Source organism: Simochromis diagramma, unplaced genomic scaffold, assembly GCF_900408965.1.
Source record: "Simochromis diagramma unplaced genomic scaffold, fSimDia1.1 OVJJ01000571.1, whole genome shotgun sequence".
Classification (NCBI taxonomy): domain Eukaryota; kingdom Metazoa; phylum Chordata; class Actinopteri; order Cichliformes; family Cichlidae; genus Simochromis; species Simochromis diagramma.
The window spans coordinates 864,214-884,713 of record NW_024386885.1 but is presented as its reverse complement, the minus strand read 5'-3'; the positions used below and the strand labels follow the sequence as shown (position 1 = coordinate 884,713).

At 40.2% G+C, this 20,500-nt stretch overlaps 1 protein-coding gene across 6 annotated transcripts in view; it reads right to left on the bottom strand.

Moving 5' to 3' along the window:
• rptor (regulatory associated protein of MTOR, complex 1) overlaps positions 1-20,500 on the bottom strand; it is a 184,773-nt gene that overhangs the window by 151,474 nt on the left and 12,799 nt on the right. For all 6 annotated transcript variants that reach the window (XM_040033403.1, XM_040033406.1, XM_040033405.1 and 3 more), the window contains 2 exons: positions 13,364-13,466; positions 9,955-10,037 (listed from right to left, as the gene is read on the bottom strand). In XM_040033403.1, coding sequence (XP_039889337.1) covers positions 9,955-10,037; positions 13,364-13,466 — 186 coding nt within the window. The remainder of the gene's footprint in view (positions 1-9,954; positions 10,038-13,363; positions 13,467-20,500) is intronic.

Here is a 20,500-nt window from a genome sequence, read left to right as displayed (position 1 = left end):
GATAGAGCACCTTCGCTTCTGAAAAACACTTAGGAGAAGCACATGCTACTTTAAAAGGAATGATAAATTTACTTGTTTTCCAGGAAGGAGCAATCAATGAAACTGAAATGCTTCACTCACCCAAAAAACAACAACCCCAAAACACCCCACATCCCATTTCGTGTCCAACCTATAAGCTTAGCTGACAACCAAACAACCCTTCTGCATTATCTAGAGTTAACCTCCTCCTAACCATTAACACAAGATGAGTGCTGTATCCAAACTGTCGCCTTCCTCATAAGCACGCTGTCCAGATGGTAGATGTTCATATTTCTTCCAAGAGGCTAATGGTTTTCTCTGGCCGGCTCCGGCAGGACTGAGTGCACGAGGGAAGTCAAAGAGAGGTAATTGGGAATGTTTCTGCCTACCGCTATTCCCTGTACAGCTTCCCATACATGCTAGTCATCAGGAGAACTCAGATGGGTTTCAACTGATGTGAAATTCAATTCAGTTCAATTCAATTTATATAACCAAATCACAACAACAATGGCCTCGAGGTGCTTTATATATGAAGATATAGACTTCAAAGGGAATAATGTAGCGTAAGAATGGTGTTGGCTACTGAATTAGAAAAAGAAAGCTTCAAGAGCAAGTACTGAAGCTCTATAACCAGCAAAGCCAATAAAAGGTTGAATTAACTTTTCCTCAAACAGCCTTGATTTTTTTTTTTTTTTTTTAATTCAAAACCAGAGTGGTGCTTTTCTTTGTTTTTGAAAATGGGAATTTTTACCAATTTACTGAGACACCCAGTCATATGCTGTGCTTAAATACACTGTCAGCACACAGTGAACAAACCACATCTCCCTACTGCTGGCCAAGCAAGTCCATATACAGCGACATCCTCACGTGATTCGTGTTGTTTTTCTTTTTTTGCCCTTGCTTTATTTTTTTCTCCACATGATACAACCTAAGCCGTGCAAGAATGATAAAAATGAACAGTTCCCCAAACACCAAACAGTGGCAAACACTGAACACAACGATGGGTGCGGCACACACGCCTCAGAGAATATATCACTTTTCACTGGTTGTGTGGCTGGAAAACTATAATTATGGATTCGTACTCAGTGTTGAGCCGATGATGCCACTTCCACAAACTCTAGCAAACGGTGATTGCCTAAAGTCACATGGGCATGTCACTTCTGGAAATTCCCTCAGCAGCTGAACATGTCTGTGGTTCAGTTTCTGTTATTGAATGTGAAAAGTCAGCTTCCTTCCAAGGGAGACAAAAACACAGCTGTTAATGTGTCATCTTTGTCCTCTTTGTTGTTCCATAGATTCAGTTACTACCCAACTGTCTTGAGCTTAATTTAACAAATAAAATGCTGTTCAGACTGCACATTCACAGTGTAAGAAAACCCCAACAATCACATGACCCCCTAATGAGCAAGCACGTTGGCGACAGTGGGAAGAAAAAACTCCTGTTTGACAGGAAGAAACCTCCAGCAGAACCAGGCTCAGGGAGGAGTGGCCTTGAGTGAGGGCGAGTGTATGCACTAGTGGTTTTGTAACCTTTTTGTCTTCAAGCCAAAAGGCAACTAAGATTTCACGAAACACCTTTTATTCATGTGTGCAGAAAAATATCCCCAGTTTTATTTTCGGTGCTTTCTTCTAATAGCAGCTCATTTACGTTTGTTATAGTATAAAACTCATATTCATAGTCTTTTTAGAAACTTGCTGCTCCCGTTTAAGCATAAAATAGGCCACGTTTCTCATAAAAGGCATGTTTGGTTACACCAGGGCTCGCAAAATCGCTAGCCCGACGTCCCGGGGCTAGCGACTTTTCCAGTCGGGCTACCAAAATCCATCTCAGCCCTGCCCGTCAGGCTATCATAGGAAGGAAAGATATGTCAATGCTTTTGCATTCTTTCGCAAATGTAGCTGAGTAATTATGTCATCGGCATTGATGAGCCACTGTCAATATGTGACACATGGAAATCGCATTTGAATTTGCGCTTGTTTTGTGCTTTCACGGTCCACTTCATGGACAAAAGAATTTATGTGGCTGGAATATGACGAGCTAAATAACATAATGTTCTGCCGGGTGTGTTGTGAGTTCCCCTCGATTTCTGAGTCGACAAGCGCCTTTGTTACTGGGACCAGTCATTTTAAGAAAGACCTCATCGGAACCCATGAGAAATGCAAGAAATGCATTATTGCTCAGTCTGCACTATCTTTCCCAGAACTAACACCGATTGCAAAAAACATACTAAAAATAAACCAAGCATAACAAGAAGTCCTGAAAAGGCTGTTTAGAACAGCGTACTATGTTGCAAAGAGTGAACTACCATTGGCAAGATTTAGCAGTCTTTGCAAACTTCAAAACGCAAATGTCCTAGATCTTGGTTCCACTTGCCTCTTACTGAACACCGATTCATGTTCTACACAGTTCTTGCAAGTTCATAGAAATTTCTGTTCAATTAGAACCAAATATTTGAGTTGATGATTGTAATTTGTTGTTGTAATTTGTGTTTTAAATATTCTTAGATTGATGTTTTGTTTCCTTTACAATATTATACATTAATGTATAATATTGTAAAGGAAACAAAACATCAATCAAAAAATTGTCTTTTTTTTTTCTTTTTTTTTTTTTTTTTTTAAATTCGGGCTACTTAAATTTATTTTGGGCTACCAAAAACTGAAGAGTGCCTGCCCGAAGGGCTACCAGTGATTTTGAAATTTTGCGAGCCCTGTACATGTTAGACTGCATTCCAGTTGAAGCCATAAGAAAGGCAGATTTTATTGGCACAGTGGCACAGGGTGAAAACTTCTCTGCATATCAATACAGGATTATAAATCAGGCTCAAGTCTGGGGGGTTTTATTGGGGGGGTTTAAGACCACTTCAACCCACCTTTAAGGAACTAAATTCTAAAAATGCTCGATCCTTTAACTCCACTCAATCTTTCATTAACTCTAAACGCAAAGCCATCCTTAAGGTCGTCTATCACATTTCTGAAAGTTCCCTAAAATATTACACAACTTTTTGACTGAGTAGTATCCTCCGTGACAAACTAAAATCCTCACACTGAAAAAGTGGAACTAAATTTTTATTTTCTGGCAATGTGGCAAAATTTCCTGTGATGATTGGATAAAAATAATTTTCCTGAACACAAAAGAACATTTGCCGTTGCTCTATGACAGAAATAACACGTAGCCAATCGTAGCATTAACATTACTTATGTAAAATATAAAAACAGCTGGCACAACAGGTGCCCCACTGGCTCATGCTCACTATGTCATTACTAAAGGAAACCGTAATGGCCTTTTAAAAATACAACATAAGAATGTAGCATAAGCAAAGCCTGCAAAGTGTGTTGCATCATTAGCAGCTACACAGAAACCCTTCACTTGTGCTTGTCCTCTGCTGTGCAGCTTGGCGTTTCCAGGGTGATAAGAAGAGACTGCAAATCTAATCAAAGTAAAGTCTTTGAGGTTCAGCTCAGTGATACATTATGCAAGAGAGGGGTAGCCGAGTGGACGGCAGGGGTTCACAAGCTGTAGCCAGGAAGGAGAGCAAACTAAAGAGTGGGTAGCATGAGAGGACACCATGCAGTTAGATAAAAATACTGAACCTGTTTAGCAGCAGCAACATGTTCAGCAATTTAGAAACAATGTGCTGGCTTTGAGAAGCCCATTGGACAAGACAAGCACATCGCTTTTCATCAAGATAACAAACAACCAGCAAGTCAAGAGGGGGGAGTTTCAAACTAGATTCCCAGACAAATAACAGAGAGGACAGGGAGAGAAAAAACAGTAACGTGCACAGAGAAAATGAAAGTGAACAAGTGAGGCTTGAAAGGGAATAGCAGAGCAGACGAGGCAAACAGAGAGAAAACTCAAAGAGAAACCGAAAACTAAGGTATCACATAACTTCTAGTTTCTTGATGCCATGTCTATGAAACAAAAGGAGTCCTTGGTTGAATCCAGTCTGAGCTCTGTAAGATAACAAAATAAAGCCACAGTCAATAGAAGCACAGACAGCAGAGAAAGAAAAAAAGAAAAGAAAAAGATGGTGCTCAACAAAGATGGCTGACAAACTTGTGGTGGTGGCAGCACTGTGCAAAAGCAAAGTGAAGAATTATCCAAAAAAAAAAATAAAAAAAAATAAAAAAAAATAAAAGGTGGCGGCTGAGAGTTTGCAAGTGAAGGAAAATTTTAAAAAAATATTCCATTTATCTGCCTATCCCAGGTGCTATAGAGCGAGAAGGCGGGGTCGTTCTCACTCTGGACAGTTTGCCAACCTGGCAGGGCCAATACCGAGAGACATAACCATTTATACCTACAGCCAATGAAGGATCACCAATTAAACTAAACCCACAAACAGTCTTTGGAAGTACGTGGAGAGAACCGGGAGAACAATCAAAGGCAACACAGGAACGCCCTGGCCAGATGGGGGATTCAAAACCAGGACCTTCTTGCTGTGAGGCAACAGTGGAACCATCAGGTTGTGCAGATTCTGGTTGATGGTGGTGCAAAGCTGTTCTTAGTCTGGGGAGCAATTTGTCTGTCTACAAATATTCAATATGAATAAATTATTCAATTCAATTTTATTTATACAGCGCGAAATCACAACAACAGTCGCCTCAAGGCGCTTTAAATTGTAAGGTAGACCCTACAATAATACACACAGAGAAAAAAAAAATCCAACAATCATATGACCACCTATGAGCAAGCACTTTGGCGACAGTGGGAAGGAAAAACTCCCTTTTAACAGGAAGAAACCTGCAGCAGAACCAGGCTCGGGGAGGGGCGGGGCCATCTGCTGAGACCGGCTGGGGTGAGAGAAGGAAGACAGGATGAAAGACATGCTGTGGAAGAGAGAGATTATACAGCAAGTAGTCCCATGTTATGTTAAAAAAAACAAAATCAGAACAGGTGTTAGTTGTGCCGATTTCCCCAATTGCTGACCAGTGCATGCTCTGCCTCATACACTGCAACAAAGCATTGCCACTTTGTTACTGTGATGTTCAGCCCTAATTTATAAAAGATGAGAGGGGGGGGATTTCTAATAGGTACAAAAACTATACAACTGCCGCCAAAAAGCACCTTTCACTTAACTCAACTATTCAAAATTCCTTCAGAGGCTGCCAGATAATCTGCATCCTACTATGCAAAACCCATCAACAAGCAGAAAGGATGTCTTTTCTTCATTGTAGTGCAAGGAAAACAGACAGCACAAAAAAAGAAAGAAAAACTCAAATGAATAAAAAAAAAAACCTCCACAGGCGAAGAAGAATGGTAAAAACAAGACGACAACAATAAGGATGGACACGGGAAAATCTTGATTTGAGGTGGAGTGGAAAACAAAAGGTCAGAGAGAGAGAGAGATGTTAAGGGAAGAGAGAGGAGGTTGAGTTGGTAGAGAAAGTGAGTGGGCAGCAGCCAGGACAGAGTTTGCCTTTCTCTGTACGTTTTGTGTCCATGAGGGTTAATTTAAGAGTACAGAAGCAAACAGAGAAACAGATTCGTGACAGCAGGTTGGCACAGCTAAACTCCCTGGGCAGCTCAACTGTTGCGAATGCTGCTCTTACATATCAACATGACGGGGATGGAGGGCTAGGGGGGTGAGGGAAAAAAATGGCTTCTCATTTGGTCTAATATTCCCCATCTCGTTTCATCCGAAATGAAGTTATTACACAATTTGTCAGTGCTGTCACAAAGCAGGTAATAACTGCAGTTTAATTGACTGCTTTGTCAACGCTTTATGTAAGGTGTGTTGGCGAAAGCTGCACTCCAGTGTGGAGCTGCAGAGCTGTGAATCCTCCGGCTGGAAAAAGGAACCGCTTTCTCACCCTCCCACACCTCCTCCTGCACTCCTACCACCATTTGCTGCTGACCTCTCAGGTCAACCAAGCCCGAGCCTACATTCCTTCAGCTGCCGTCTCTGGGGACTTTTCTTCTTCCACCCTCCTCTTACCACACGTGTTACTTCTGAACTCTCTTACCAAACAGCCACACACTGTTGTATTTTTATTTCTAAAGCCTCGTGATGCTTTTTGGCGGGTATGTAGGGTTTTAGCAACACAACAACAGGATGAATTGAATTTCGATCCTCTGTAGATACTATAGCACCAAAACTGTTTTACTGGCTCATTTTTTTATCTTGGTTTTTTTGAGCGTGGCATCTCCACCTGAGCAAAAAGAGAAACTAAAAAGAGAAGAAAAGAAAAAAATCCATCTTGTTCAAAACCTCAGAGACCATGTTCACATTCTGCTACCACGTCTCAACAGAAAACAAAAAAAAAAAGGCCATGATCAAATCCAAAACTATATGAGCAGATTAAAGCATATTCGCAGGTGGTTTGAAATCAAATTCAAACCCAATAAAACCAAAAGAAACTCAGCTCAAGCACTCAGATCAAATTTCAAGTGTTTGCTTATTTTTTGGAGTCATTCTCCAGAGGATGCCTGTCTTTCAGGAAGAAGAACAGAGGGTAAAAAAATATATATTGGAGAGTAAAAAACAACTAACACTAAACTACAATGCATGGGAAGTTAATCCCCCCCTAAATAATAAAATGAAAATAAAAACAGCTGAAACAACATTGTGATTTTAGTTCCTGGACAGCTTCTCGAAATGATGCTACACATCAGCAGCATATAATCACTACAAGTGTCCAACCTCTTCAGTATTGCCCAGTTTCCTACAGTTTATACACCAGATATTACCAATGTTGCAAAAAACCTTTGGGGGGGAAAGATCTAAACAGATCACAGGGTGAGCTGAACTTAAACTCTGATCAGATAACTTTGCCTCTAGAGATAATTGACAGTATTTCAGAGCTTGTTGTGAAGTCAGTGGATATCTGTGGTTTCTAAAAAGATAATCAAAAGCTTGTTTGTAGTTTACAGTTGAATGTTGGCAAATGCAGTCCCTCTTTAGTTCTCACCCCAACCGGTCGCAGCAGATGGCCCCGCCCCTCCCCGAGCCTGGTTCTGCCTGAGGTTTCTTCCTGTTAAAAGGGAGTTTTTCCTTCCCACTCTCGCCAAAGTGCTTGTTCATAGGGGGTCATGTGATTGTTGGGTTTTTCTCTGTATGTATTATTGTAGGGGCTACCTTCCAATATAAAGCGCTTTGAGCCGACTGTTGTTGTAATTTAGTGCTATATAAATAAAATTGAATTGAACTGAATTCTCCACACAGGCCATGTACCTGCATTCAACCACAGCCTGGCCAAAAGGACCACAAGCAGACTGCAAACAAGACAGCTTAAAAGGTACCAAAAACTTTCACTAACCCCGCTGCTAAGGTCTTCCTCAGGAAGACTTGCATCGAGCATTTAATAGCTAGATACGTAAAGATCCATGAAGTGTACACTGAGAAAAGAACATGGCATTGTTTTTGTTTTCTGAAATATTTAATTTATACTCAAAAATATGCAATCATATTTCATATTTTCAAAACAGGTTACTTTGGACAGAGAAACACTGAGCGGTTTACGCGTTCAACAACAGATGCATCTTCCTGCTCAACGAGCTGAACATTATAACCTTCTTGAAAGCAGGATTTATTGCTTCTGTCATGACGGACTGCTGTATTAGCTTCGCTGGCTTTAGCAGGTAAAGTGAGCGTGTCTGTCAGAGACTTCTTTCAGCTAATTCACCAACAAAAGCAGTGGTGCCAATTTGTCAGCCATAATCCAATATCTGCACATATCAGCAGCATTTAATAGAAATATTGGCCGGGGGATTGGATTTCATCCTGAAGGGGGGGGGGGGGGGAGCCTTTTGTGATTTAGTCAGCGTGGATCTTTATGTTGTAAAAAGCTGAAATAAAATCTGTTAGATCAAACTCCTACAAATGCTGCGGCTTGCACCATTACGGTGATCCATGTCAGTGAATGGCAGATCATTGTCTAAACACTGGAAACGCAGTCAGTCACTAAGATGAGATTTCCTGCTGTCATGGTGAGCACTGCTTTGTTGCTTCTTTGCTTTTTATGTCCAAACAGAGAAAGTTTCTCTACACTCTTTTCTTTTACTCCTTAGAAAATAAAAATTCCTCTTTGGGAGACTTTTACTTTGGAGGAGTGTCATGTGCTCCAATGACTTCCTAATTTTTGGAGGAAGCCAAAAGCACCAAGGAGGCTCTGGGAAAAGGACAACAGCTGCTGCTGGCATGAACGAATAAATGTATACACACATATAAACTTAGAACAGCTGAGTGTACAAAAACACATAATGCATCTATTTTTTTTTTTTTTAAGTATGAATTACTGTCAAGAGCATGTGGGCGTTTTGTTGGCATACTGCATATAAGAAGTATAAAGGAGCTGGAAAATGTATGTTTTCTGAAATAAACTCATATAATATCTTAATATGCGTTCTCTACTGGCTGATTGCTTGGTTGATTGATACTGGATTATTACAGCTGTATCTTGTCCATATTTCTCCAATATGAAAATCTGGGAAAGATGCCTAATTTAGAAATGATGACAAAACAGAGTTTGGCTAGCGGGGAAGTTCAGACCATCAGTTTTAATACTTTTCAGTACTGTCTGCAGGACACAGAGTAACCCCACAGCTGGGCAGACAGTGGTGACCTCTTGGATACAAGTCTAAAAATTAAACCGGCCCATCCCATCCATTAGCCAAAGACCAAAGATGGACAGTTTTCCACTAAAGGGCCAATCGTTCTCATAATTACGAGTTGATCTGCTATAACTCTTTACTGCAGCTATTGCATCACCGCAGACTACAAGAACTGTGGCAGTTCATCATGCTGCTAACTCTGCAGGCAGGAATCTCCCAGTGTGGCATCTGCTGTTTATTTGTTTTCAGAGTTCTGAGATGCACACATAGACCGAGTTATTTCCCATTTCTCCCTTTTTTGCTTACAGAAATTTCAGTAAAAGTAAATATGGTTAAACATTTATTAGCAACAACTCGAAAAAGAACTAACATTTTGGAGGCCTACACACATCACAGCCCTACACACGCATGGAGAAAACTGTAGACCAAGTGGGATACACTGCGAGTCATTTTCAGTTGGGTTTTATTTGCATTTAAAAAAAAGTAAAGTAAGTCTGAACACTTTCTTTTGAGCTTATTTGAGTAAAACTGGAAGAAAACTGGAAGCTGACGTAGTTGTGAGAAAGTGTCCAAGTTATTAAAGGTTGGTGTAATTTAATTAACACACATTTAAAAAAAAAAAAAAAAACTATCTAAGAAAAGTAGGAATAATAAATATGCATGATGTCAACTGTAGTTCTTAGGAAGAAAATCCAGACTCAGTTTTCTGAGACACTGAATGAGTCAAAGAGAACTTTAAACAGCCTCTAAACTGTCGCTTTCACATGTAATGTCAGACTGAACCCATGTGACAACAGAGCAGTAGACAGTCCAGAGATTTCACAATAGCAAGGGGTCAATAGGTGTGTGCTCCCTCCTGTATGGTCTACCCCAGTACTGACACAGAGTTGCCTGTTTTGTACAAAATGTGAGAAACTTCAAACCCGATTCTTCCACTGGTGTCTGAAATGTATGAAAACAGCTTTGCACGCTCTAAATTAGACCCAGGAACATTGAATTAGGAGTTACTGTTAACACAACAGCTGAACATCTCATCAGTGTTGTGCACAGTGAAATGTTTTTGTCTGAAAACTCATGACAAACAAGCTGATGTTTAAGTTCCCAGATCTTTAAGCAAAGATCAGTCAAATCAATACCAGAGTACCAGGAGGTGGTGGAGGAGTCATCAGTGTAATATTCAAAGAGTTTACTGAGAGGTTACTGCTTATAGAAAGGTAGGTGATTGTTCAGCTCAAAGAACAGAAAAGTGCAAATGGTTTAATGGATGCCAAAAATCAGTCAGTGATGATATTATTTTAATTTATTTTGATTCATTATCTAACTCGGTCCTGAACAGACGTGGTGTGAGTCTGTGTCTCTGGTCACAGTATCGGTTAAAGACTCACCCTGGGCTGCCAGTTTTCATACTGCTTCTGCAGGTTGGCCCCGATGGTCTCCAGGGCCTTCTGTGGACTCATCGACAGAGGATCTGGGAAGCAAACACAAGAGTGTAAACACACTGCAATTAACACAGACACACATACAGACGCACACACGGCGAAGAAAATAGCCATAACTGAGGAAAACCACACAACTCGATGTAGAACTAACAAACCAGCCATATAATTACTGCTTTAACGTTTAGTGATTAAGAATTCAGCCACGCCACGAGTACAAAGAGAAGTTGGTGAAGTTGTTCGTTTCAGCATCAAAGGGACATTTCTTATTAAATCTGAAGCGGGGTATGGAAAAATAGCAGCAGCTGCTAAGGTTGAAATATTGATGAGAGTAAATCAATATGGCATGAAGAAAAGCAGAATATAGATAAAGGACAGATCAAATTCTGCTCAGGGGGGGAAAAAAGATGTATTAGTAGGTTTTCAGGGGATAGTGATATGCAGAGAATGAAATCATTACTGTTCTGATCAATGAGGACTATTCGCATTAGATCACACCACAACGGCCGCATTATTTTACATTATGTCTAATGTACATAATACATTTACAAACCATATATAATATTTTGTTTAGAAATGACACGAAAATAAGAAAGAATTTGACTATTCAGATTTGAATGTTTGAAATGTATTGATCATAAAATCCTTTTCATTCAATGTTTGCACTTTGAATGTGTCTTTAATGACTTAAAATATTAGCAACATGCTAACAGGGGCAACTCCTCTGGTTTAAAAACAAAGATAAACTGTATTAAAGTCTAAGGGGAAAAGACCCCTGCACTTATTTGAATACTTCCATTAAGACTTTATGGTCTCAGTCACTACTTTTAAACATTATTTAATAGAACATAAACTTCATTTTGTAACTTGTGGTCCCATTAGAGCAAAAAAAGAAAAGAAAGAAAGAAAAGAAAGGAAAGAAAACATGGTGTGTTTTAGCATGTGGCTACTTAGAGATGGACACGTTCGTGCCGCATTAGCGCACATCGTCCCCAGATTCTCGTCCAGAACCACTGTTCGCTTGTCACATCTGGTTTTAAAGCACTAACAGGGCGACATCATAAACGCTCAGCTCATCACTAACCAGCTATTACGTGCTCTATGGTCACAAGGCCTTGCTCTCTCATCTCAGGTTCAATCCCATCTGTGTCTACTCGGTGAATGCTCAGTAATATTGTCTCTGAACTTGATGAACATGCATCTTGCAACATAACGCTTCTGTTTATACTGCATACACTGGCATCACAATTTCCTGCTATGGTGCAAAGTGAAAGGCAGTTTCCACAAAACCGCACACACACACCAGTGAAACAAAAAGCAGATGTGAGGTTTTTGTTTTGTTCCCCTCCTCCCAATCTGCGTGTGGCTCAAGCATCCATGAGAGATGAACACTACGGTGCATTTTAGGACATCATCCCAGCCTTTAACACTTCATACACCCAAATGGCTTCTCACAAGCCGAGTGGCAGGTCTATAGAGCGACAGTGTCCTCAGAAGCCACTGAAAAACTTTCAGAAACTTTAAGAGCTGTGTTTCCACTTTAATGTGCTTGCCTGACTCCTAACAGTCAGTCAATCCCAGGGGAGCAAAACAATGTTTTTTGAGGTTCCCATTCAATGGAGACGGTTGTGTTTTTGTTCTATGTCACATTATGTGGTTCCGGTGAGGGCAGACTGCTTCATCCCTGTGTGACAGAGACCTTATGAATTTAGCTCCCACGGGAAAGCTTGAGAATATCCCTGAAGTGAAAGTTCAAGTTTTAGTGTCATGTAAAAGTCACGGTGCTCAGTAGTGCTGAACACCATAACACCGCCTTGCTCTTTGAACCAAAATTATTTTTCACCCAAAAAAGGAAGAAGTCTGTGTTTCAGCCCAATAAAGCAGTTTTTCGGTCCCTTTGATCACTGCGTGTACAGTAATGATAGCAACAACACCACTAAATGGCAACATGACACAATACAGAAATAACTGTATGTAACTGTATGAAATAACAATTCACGAAGTGTGTTCTTTGCATAGTATCTTGTCCAGCTAGTACAGGACCAACACAGAAAAATAACTACTAGCCAATATATTATATTGATACCTGTCGTAAATATTGTAATATTGTCGTTTTCAATAATCCAGAAAGCTGGCTGAAGCCAGATGTAAACAGTACACAGTTAAAAATGAAATCACAACTGTCGAGAAACTGATCGATGAGTCCGTGCATGTCTTGTTTTTTTTTGTTTTCTTGACCATAATGCCACTGATGAAGTGCAGGGAGGCTATACTGGATATAGGGAGAACACAACACCTTAGGGAGGGCAGTGTTTCTAAAAACAATAACAAAAAAAAGCACTATCAAACCCCTCCACACACACACAACTCTGCAAGAGTGTTGCATTGCTCAAATTTTGTAAGCGAAGAGCAAGCTTCAGCCCGTCTGCAGCTTCAAATCACAAAAACCTGCAGCTTTGACATGAAGCGAGGACAGAGGCTGAGGCAGCCACAGTCGCGATGCAACTTTTTTTTAGCAGTTTTAATAAAATGGCACGTGTAAAACCAACTGTAACCTTGTCAGCTTACCAATTTGAATAACTTTCACAGGTCTTCACCTCAGCGCTCGGCAGCTCTCTAAAACGTGTTCCTGAGAGAAAACGCTCCAGGTATTTTGTACTGAAAACTAATATTTTTCTCCATATCTCTCCTCTCAATTTTATGACATTTCTCTACTGTCCGCTCTTTTCTCTCCACACATTTCCCTTCAGATGTCTTCTAAGGTAACCCTTGTTACTGTCATATTTCAGGCCTGCTTCCAGAATAAGATGACTGGGTGCACATCAAAAGTTAGTGAGGTCGATCAGCGTACTATAGATAGTCCTGGAAAACGCCAGAAGATATTCTAATGGGTGTCACACCACATCTGTAATAATAAACTGAGGTGTAAACACTCGTCATTAAGGGTACAGAGGTGGTCGTAAAATATCATCTTTATGAGCAGAAAAATCACAGCTGCACTAAATTAAATTTAAAAGCACTTTTAATAACTTATCTGTAGCAAATCTGGATAACGCAACAATCCCTGTAAAGAGATAATGAATGCATTAGTGTGTGTATGATATCCGCTTGTTCACATTTTAGTTTTTGATCCACGTTATCTAAAGTGTGTCCAAAAATCACTGACAGCGTTCACACTGAGGAAAACAAATGCCTGAGAAATATCTGTTTATTTTCACACCAACAAGAGAAGCAGGACAGTGTGAGAGCCTTTAGTGAAATACATGTGTGTCATTTAAGCTCAATAAATCTCATTATGAGCATTTCTTTATTTTGTATCTGAGTCTCTTTTATTTGTTTGATGTCTGCGTGGACTCACCTATCCAGCACTCCAGTCTGGCGCAGGGGGAGGTCTTGACCACATCGGGTGGGTCCACTCCCACGTTGAGGCACAGCACCAGCGCCACGCTCACAGTCTTCATCTGGGGGCAGACGCAGAACACAATTCAATCCTCACACATCAATACACAAATCAAAACAGGCTGGTGGATTATTTTTAACACCATTAAATCTTTATTCATGAGAGAAAATGCCATGAGCACCCAGACTTGTATTCCAGTACATCCTGGGAGTTTTATCCTGGTACACCACAATCTGCTGCTGCTGGCCACTGAAGCTCCACTGGAGCGGTGAAGGTCAAGTGTCTCACCCAGGGGGAACCTAACAGCAGTTACTGAGAGAAGAGATGTACTCTTTCCTTTGGCACTCTCTGCATCTGGTCCAGAAATTCCCAAGTCTGAAGCTAATGTTGGTGGCACACCTTTAAGGAATCTAACCTGTGACCTCAGAGGTGTGCCAGCACACAGGTCACACTGCAGGCATGAATTTTGAACACTATATATATTTAATGTAAGAGAGAACACAGTAGAGCCCACTACTGAGCGCTGTTACAGGGTGAAACTACTGCCCCGCTTTGCCTATAAATACAGTATATAACTGATAGTACCCCAACTATTATCTTCTCCATCGATTCTATTCTCTGTAGTTTTCCATTTAATTATTCGTTTTATTATTTATTTTATTATTTGTATTACTGTAGAAAGAGGGTGAGTCATGTGATTGAAAATGCATATTTTGTTTTGCGAAAAACAAAATATGCATTGGACATGTTTATAAATCCCAATAAAAGTCTCACTGAGCATCGGCCTGTAGTAGAACGAATATATTAAATTAAGCCAGAAGACTTGCATCAAAGAAACTGACACCACCACTGGTAGGGAACACCAAAAAAAAGAAAGAAAAGAAAACGGGGAACAAAAACAAACAGGCCATCAAAGCAGAACAACCATGAGCCAGGGGTTATGTGGCAGGACCTGACACATCAGCTTGATCAGGCAGGAGATGCTTCCAACAAGGCAAATTAAACATTTCACCAGCAGTAGGCCGTCACTCGTTCCTCCCTGTCAGTACCTCAGAGTGTCTTTTGTGTGCCACAGCAGACATCAAGCTTTGTGAAATCCTGTGGTTCGATCCTGTAGCTCTAATGAGCTTGAATGAAGACACTGACACAAAGAGTTGACCTCAAAGGATTCTGACAGATAAAGACAGAATGATCAGCTGCCTAAACTCTTATAAATGCCAAAAAAAACCAACCTATATCACCACTATCTGACACCAGATAAAATTTATGCAGCTGCACAGGAAGAATAGTAATTTTACTGACTATTACCCAAGCTTTAATGGGCAAAACAAAATATTTTTCACAACTGCAAATGTAAAAACGGTCATTTTGACTAAATGTGACATTTGCACAGAGCTGAAGAATAACAAAAACTGCACGGCGGCATAAGTGACGAGCTATCGGCCACACAGCTCAAACTGTATTCTTAAATTTAATATTACAGCATGAGGTTTAAAATAAAATATTCAACTCGCTCCTGTATAATTGTGTTTATTTTGGGGGAAGTAAGATAAAATTCTCCTTTCAGTCATTATTCTGGTAAATTTGAGACAAAACAAACCGATTTTTGTACCACTCAGTGTGACCTACATTTCTTAAAAGTAAAAGTAGGAACCTTTTTTTTTTTTTTTAAAAACAGACTCCCATTAGTTCCCAGAATTCATATTTAAACTTTAAAAATCATACTGTATACATTATTTATATTTTACCTTGTCAAATCAATAATTTCCCACCCTCTAAGGCTTGTGGTGTGCAAACACAGCTATGTGAGAACTTAAATTTTCACGTTTTGCATTTAAAATGCAAGCAGCGTCTCTGGAGCACACTGTAGTGGCTAATTATTCTTTGAGTTTTATTTTCTAGTTCAGTCTCGAGATTTCTGCTCCACAAGCCGACCTGCCTCTGTCACTGAAACCGCCCAGCAGGTCAAGTGTTTGTTGATGGTTTTGCTTGACCTGCGTCGAGTCACGGTTTCATCATCACGCCGCTCTGTGAATCGAAGCCGGGTGGGGGTGTTTGCTCTGAAACAGACGGCGCTTGAACCTCATAAGGCCCTGTGTGTCATCTTGGCTCCAATTACCTGGAGGTTAGCTACCTGCAGGGTTCCCTCACAGCAGCTCTGTGCCTGAAATCAGGTCAAACTGTGTGAAGTAAAGTTTAGTGGTTGCAAAGCTTTGATGTCCACGATCACTTTTTTATTAATTATGTGATCAGTTGTGCGAAAGAGAAAGTTTGTCTCCAATTTACTCTTCAATTCTTTTCATAAGACTTTAATTCTTTATGTTTTACCACTGTTTTCCAATTGATGACAGCTGACTGCTACTACTTTCTCTACAGATTTATTGAGGCTTATTTGTGATTTAGCATCCAATAACCCAGCTAAAGCCGAATGTCTTCGCTTTTTTATGTTTCCTAAATCTTCTTTATTAACATGAAAAACAACAGATTATATTTCTCAATATATATTTTCTGTGGTTCTTTTGTCTGTTCTGTGAATTATTGCAGTGAAAAAGCCACTTGTATCATGTTCATAAATGATTAAACTAGTGATAAAACTCTACTAGGTTTACAAGGAGCCATTGATGGATTGCAGCCACGCAGCATTATCGCCGCAGGCTAAATCCAGAAAATTCACGAGCATTACTGAGGGGGGGCTCGATGACTGGCCAGCTAGGATCCCAGTGCGGGAGTTTTCCCCTCATAGCCCAGAGGTCTGCTGGATCTTTTTCACACTTTATTTATAACAGTTTGTGATGCGTAAACTACAGTTTTCTGACAGCTTTGAGTTGGAGTGAAATTGAGATAAACAGTGGAAAGTCCAATTGGAAGCTCAAAAAGCACATGTATGTGCTTCAGTGTTTTTGTAGTGAGTATTTCATGTGTTGTGAGTTTCTACAGGGTTAGAAAATTCTAGTGTAGTGCATAACTATGTACACAATTACAGAGGTACGATTGTTAATTGCCAGACAGGCATATTGGTAAAATGGTAAATGTCCTGCATTTGTATAGCGCTTTACTAGTCCCAAAGCGCTTTACACTACATCCAGTCATTCACCCATTCACACACATATTCACACACTGGCAATGGCAAGCTACATTGTAGCCACAGCTGCCCTGGGGCGCACTGACAGAGGCGAGGCTGCCGGACACTGGCACCACCGGGCCCTCTGACCACCACCAGTAGGCAAACATGGGGCTAGTATCTTGCCCAAGGATATTTGGCATGCAGCCAGGAGGCATCCTGGGATCGAACCACCGCATTTCCATCAGAGTCTTCATCACCGTCAATAGTAACGGTTTCAGACGTGCCGCTATGTGCATCACTGTGCTGCTTTAACCATGACAGTCTTTGTGGTGCAATAAGAGTGTTAAAACCTCCGCCCAGCTTTGTGCACGTTTTTTTCCTTCCCTTTTCTCTTGTTGTTTACGACCCTTTTTGGCGTGAGTCTGAAAGGGATTTTCTCGTTTGTTACTGGTTCACATGAAGCATGGCCTGCAATCGAAATCCTATAATTTCCTTGGTTTGGACAGATATGCAGTGGCATTTTATGTACTGTGTCTCCACATTCAGACGGGATGCTTGTTGTTCGAGGTCAAAGTCATTCCTGTTGATTTTCCACAGCTTAGGCAGTGGGACACTTGTTTATGTGCACTGAATGGCATCGCTGAATGACTGCGTGCTCACGTACAACACCATGTAGGGTCAGCGGGATATTTCTAAGTCACCTTTGACAGCAAGCGATAAGATACCATCTCTGTCTGTACATAACTGAGCAGGGTTAAGAGAGCAGTTGTGAAAGTAATTAAGGTGGCCTGTGCGTTCCCACTGGCAGAACAAAACACTGTTGTGATAGTGGGACTCAGCAGGACAAGCTCAACAGGTGCGCTCCTCCTTACACACAGATGAGCTCCGTTTCGCTTCACTTCATTCATTTCTACCCGATCTCCTCAACCCACACTAGGTCCCACAAATGCGAAGTGATATAGAAGTTTTCTGCTTGGCTACACAACAGTAGTCACACAGTAGTCATCCAGTTGCTGTGCAGAACTAAACTAAGATGACAGCTCCATTACAGACATTGCATTGCCCACAGTGGCGTGACATTCCCCGACACTGAAAATAAGACTGGAAGGATTTAAACCTAATGAGGTCAAATCAATGAAATTAACAACAAAAACAAAAAACAAATCAAGTTTGTCTCTTTACATGAATGCAGCTCAGCTTTTAGACTTCACTTTTGCAGGCGAGCCAGATATTAGAGACAAACAATCTCCTTGATCTTATTTTGACAGTCACTTGTAGCTTGTTCACAGACCATTTATTTCCAACTTGGCTTTCCCGTCCAGCAGGCTTGTTGGCCCGGTTTCGACTGTGGCACTCACTGATATCGTTCAGCTGCTTCTCCAAAAAAAATGAGCTACACGCACGATTAAAGGTACTCCAACGTCACTGTACTGTAGTGGTGCTAGTGAGTACTTGGCAAATTAAAGCACTTGGAGAGTCCAGAGCTGAAAAGTTCTTTCGTGTGCATTTATAAATGCATCTTTAAATCCAATGACATCGCATCAAAGGGGCTTAAAGTATGCCATTACCTCCCTTGTCACCACATCTAGACCACGGTGTGGTTTCTTGGGATGCACCCTATAAAGATTTTTTACGTCCTTCATCTTTCAAAGAAGGATGGTGGCTTTCCTTCAAGCGTATTGTCCCCTGACACACAGCTCAGGACTGAAATTGCAGAAAAGTCAATGAAAACTCGGGCATTTGGAAAGCTATACATTTATTATGTCGGGTTTCCGATTATCTTGTCCAAACCTTCATATCTTTTCATCTAAATCACTTAAAGATAAGAAGCATGCAGTTATTTCTTCTGCTGGGAGTAATTTTACTCTGTTAGCACAACAAAAAACTGTGATCTCCTTATGTGATACACAAGTGCATCTGCCATTTGAATAAATATAGACGACTAAAAGCGGCTGGAGTCCGACTGCCAAAACAAGGTGATTTATCAGCTAATGTGCAGCAAGTGTAGGTATTCTCTGGCAGTCCTGCAAAACACCTACAACAACGGCCTGGGAAAGGACATAAAACACACCACAAAGATGCCAGCTCAACTGGGAAGACCCAGATCAGATTTGCCCTTTTTAAAATACAACAGCTGAAATGGCAGCACACTTTAGAGACATTAATCCAAAGTCCGGAGAGAGGTAAAAAGATGTTTCTGTTATAGCAGGTAAAATGTCAAAGAAAACTGCTGAGAAAACTTTAAGCTAATTTTTTTCTTTTCTTTTTTTTACATCACCAACTAACAAACGCCGAAGAAAAGCATCAGCCTTGTCAGTTAAGGAAAACTGCAAAAATGCATATAATTAAAATCATAGTGTAAACAGCCTTGATGAAATTATTTGTTTCCATTCAGCTTCCCACGCAGATAATTTATAATCCATTCAATACAAATTTGCACGAGAATAATGGAGATGAATGAGGGACAGCGTTTCTTTCTGTTCCAGCTCAACACTGCGATACAACATGGCATTTGAGTGTGACAGTACGCAGATGTGCGCCAAATTATTTCTACTGATTTATCTGCTTGTTTATTCCACTTATTATCCAATGCACAGTGAAAACAAAGACCAGTACTCCTGCATCAATTTGGTTTTTCTGGTTGGCCATCAGATATAATGGTGCAAATCTTCATGTGGCTTGTGTAAATGAGTTCCTAGCCTCGGGGTGGTGGTGGTGGGGCTTTCAGGCCTTTGGCCTTTTTCCTATAGTGATGTGTAATTACTACTGGCATAAATACAGTGAAAGTAACTTATTTTAAACTGTGAAATATCGAGGTGTCCTCATTCCCTTAATGTTGGTTATTTGCTGAATGGAGACCACGGGGACAAACAGAGCAAACATGAAAGTGCAGAATTTGCAGTTCCTTCAAAGGCTCAAAAGGAAAAAAAAAAGTCAAAGCTCACAGAAAAATGCCAACTTTACAGCAGATATAGTAACAGACTGGTACCTAAAAAGTAAAAATTAAAATATAACAAGCAAAAATACTGCCAATCAACGCCTTTGAAACAAGTTGTATTAAGGCCATGGCCTCTTTGAGTGAAAGATGTAGCTGTTGGGAGTTTGGTTACTCAGCTGAAATATTTTTAGTTATCTGACAAATAATATGGTTTGCTGTGCAAAAATAAATAAATATATATGTAGAAATGTCTGGTAATAATCACTAATACGCAGTTATCTTTGTCTGTGAGATCCAAACATAATCTCTGGATGCTTCTTAGCATTAGCTGGTAATTTGTCCCTACATAGTCTTTTATTTACAGTCAAAGACATTACACACAGAGATATAGAACACAACAAACTATATAAATAGGCATTTATTCATTTTGTTTGTTTGTTTTATTGTTTTTAATGTGTGCTCATCTCCTGAGCTCCATCAGTGGATTATCAACAGTCATCGACTGACAGGTGATCATATATTGGGAGCTAGATTTGCATTTAAGAATGACCTTTATTCAGTAAACATCGCACAAATTCATATTGATCAAAAAAAATGAGGTCAAGTATTTTGAAAGAGTTTACACTCCACGTAGTAATAATGTTCTTAAATGAACTTCAATAAACCATCTTGTTGGTTATTGAACCAGGACCGTGCTTTTCTAACATGTTTACTTGTGAAGGAATGAATCATCAATAATCATTGATTTGAAACTGTTATGTTGGATGCAAACTGAGTACAAACACAAACTTGAGTGTCTGTTACACTTTGATCTGGACTATATTTCAAAGGTCTTATTTGTCTGGAAGTAATATTAAGGTATTATTAGATGCTTCAGTATATACATATACGCATACACACACATGGGTATGTGGCACGTGGCATGTGAGAGAGTGTATATGTATGTATGTATGTATGTATGTATACACACACAAACAAGTGGTTTGTTTATCATCAGATAGGTGGCAGTGGGCTGTTAATTTGCTTGTTAGCACTAATCTGAGTGAAAAACTCAACCAAAATTAGATAATAAAGGCATACTGGCCCTCGTGGA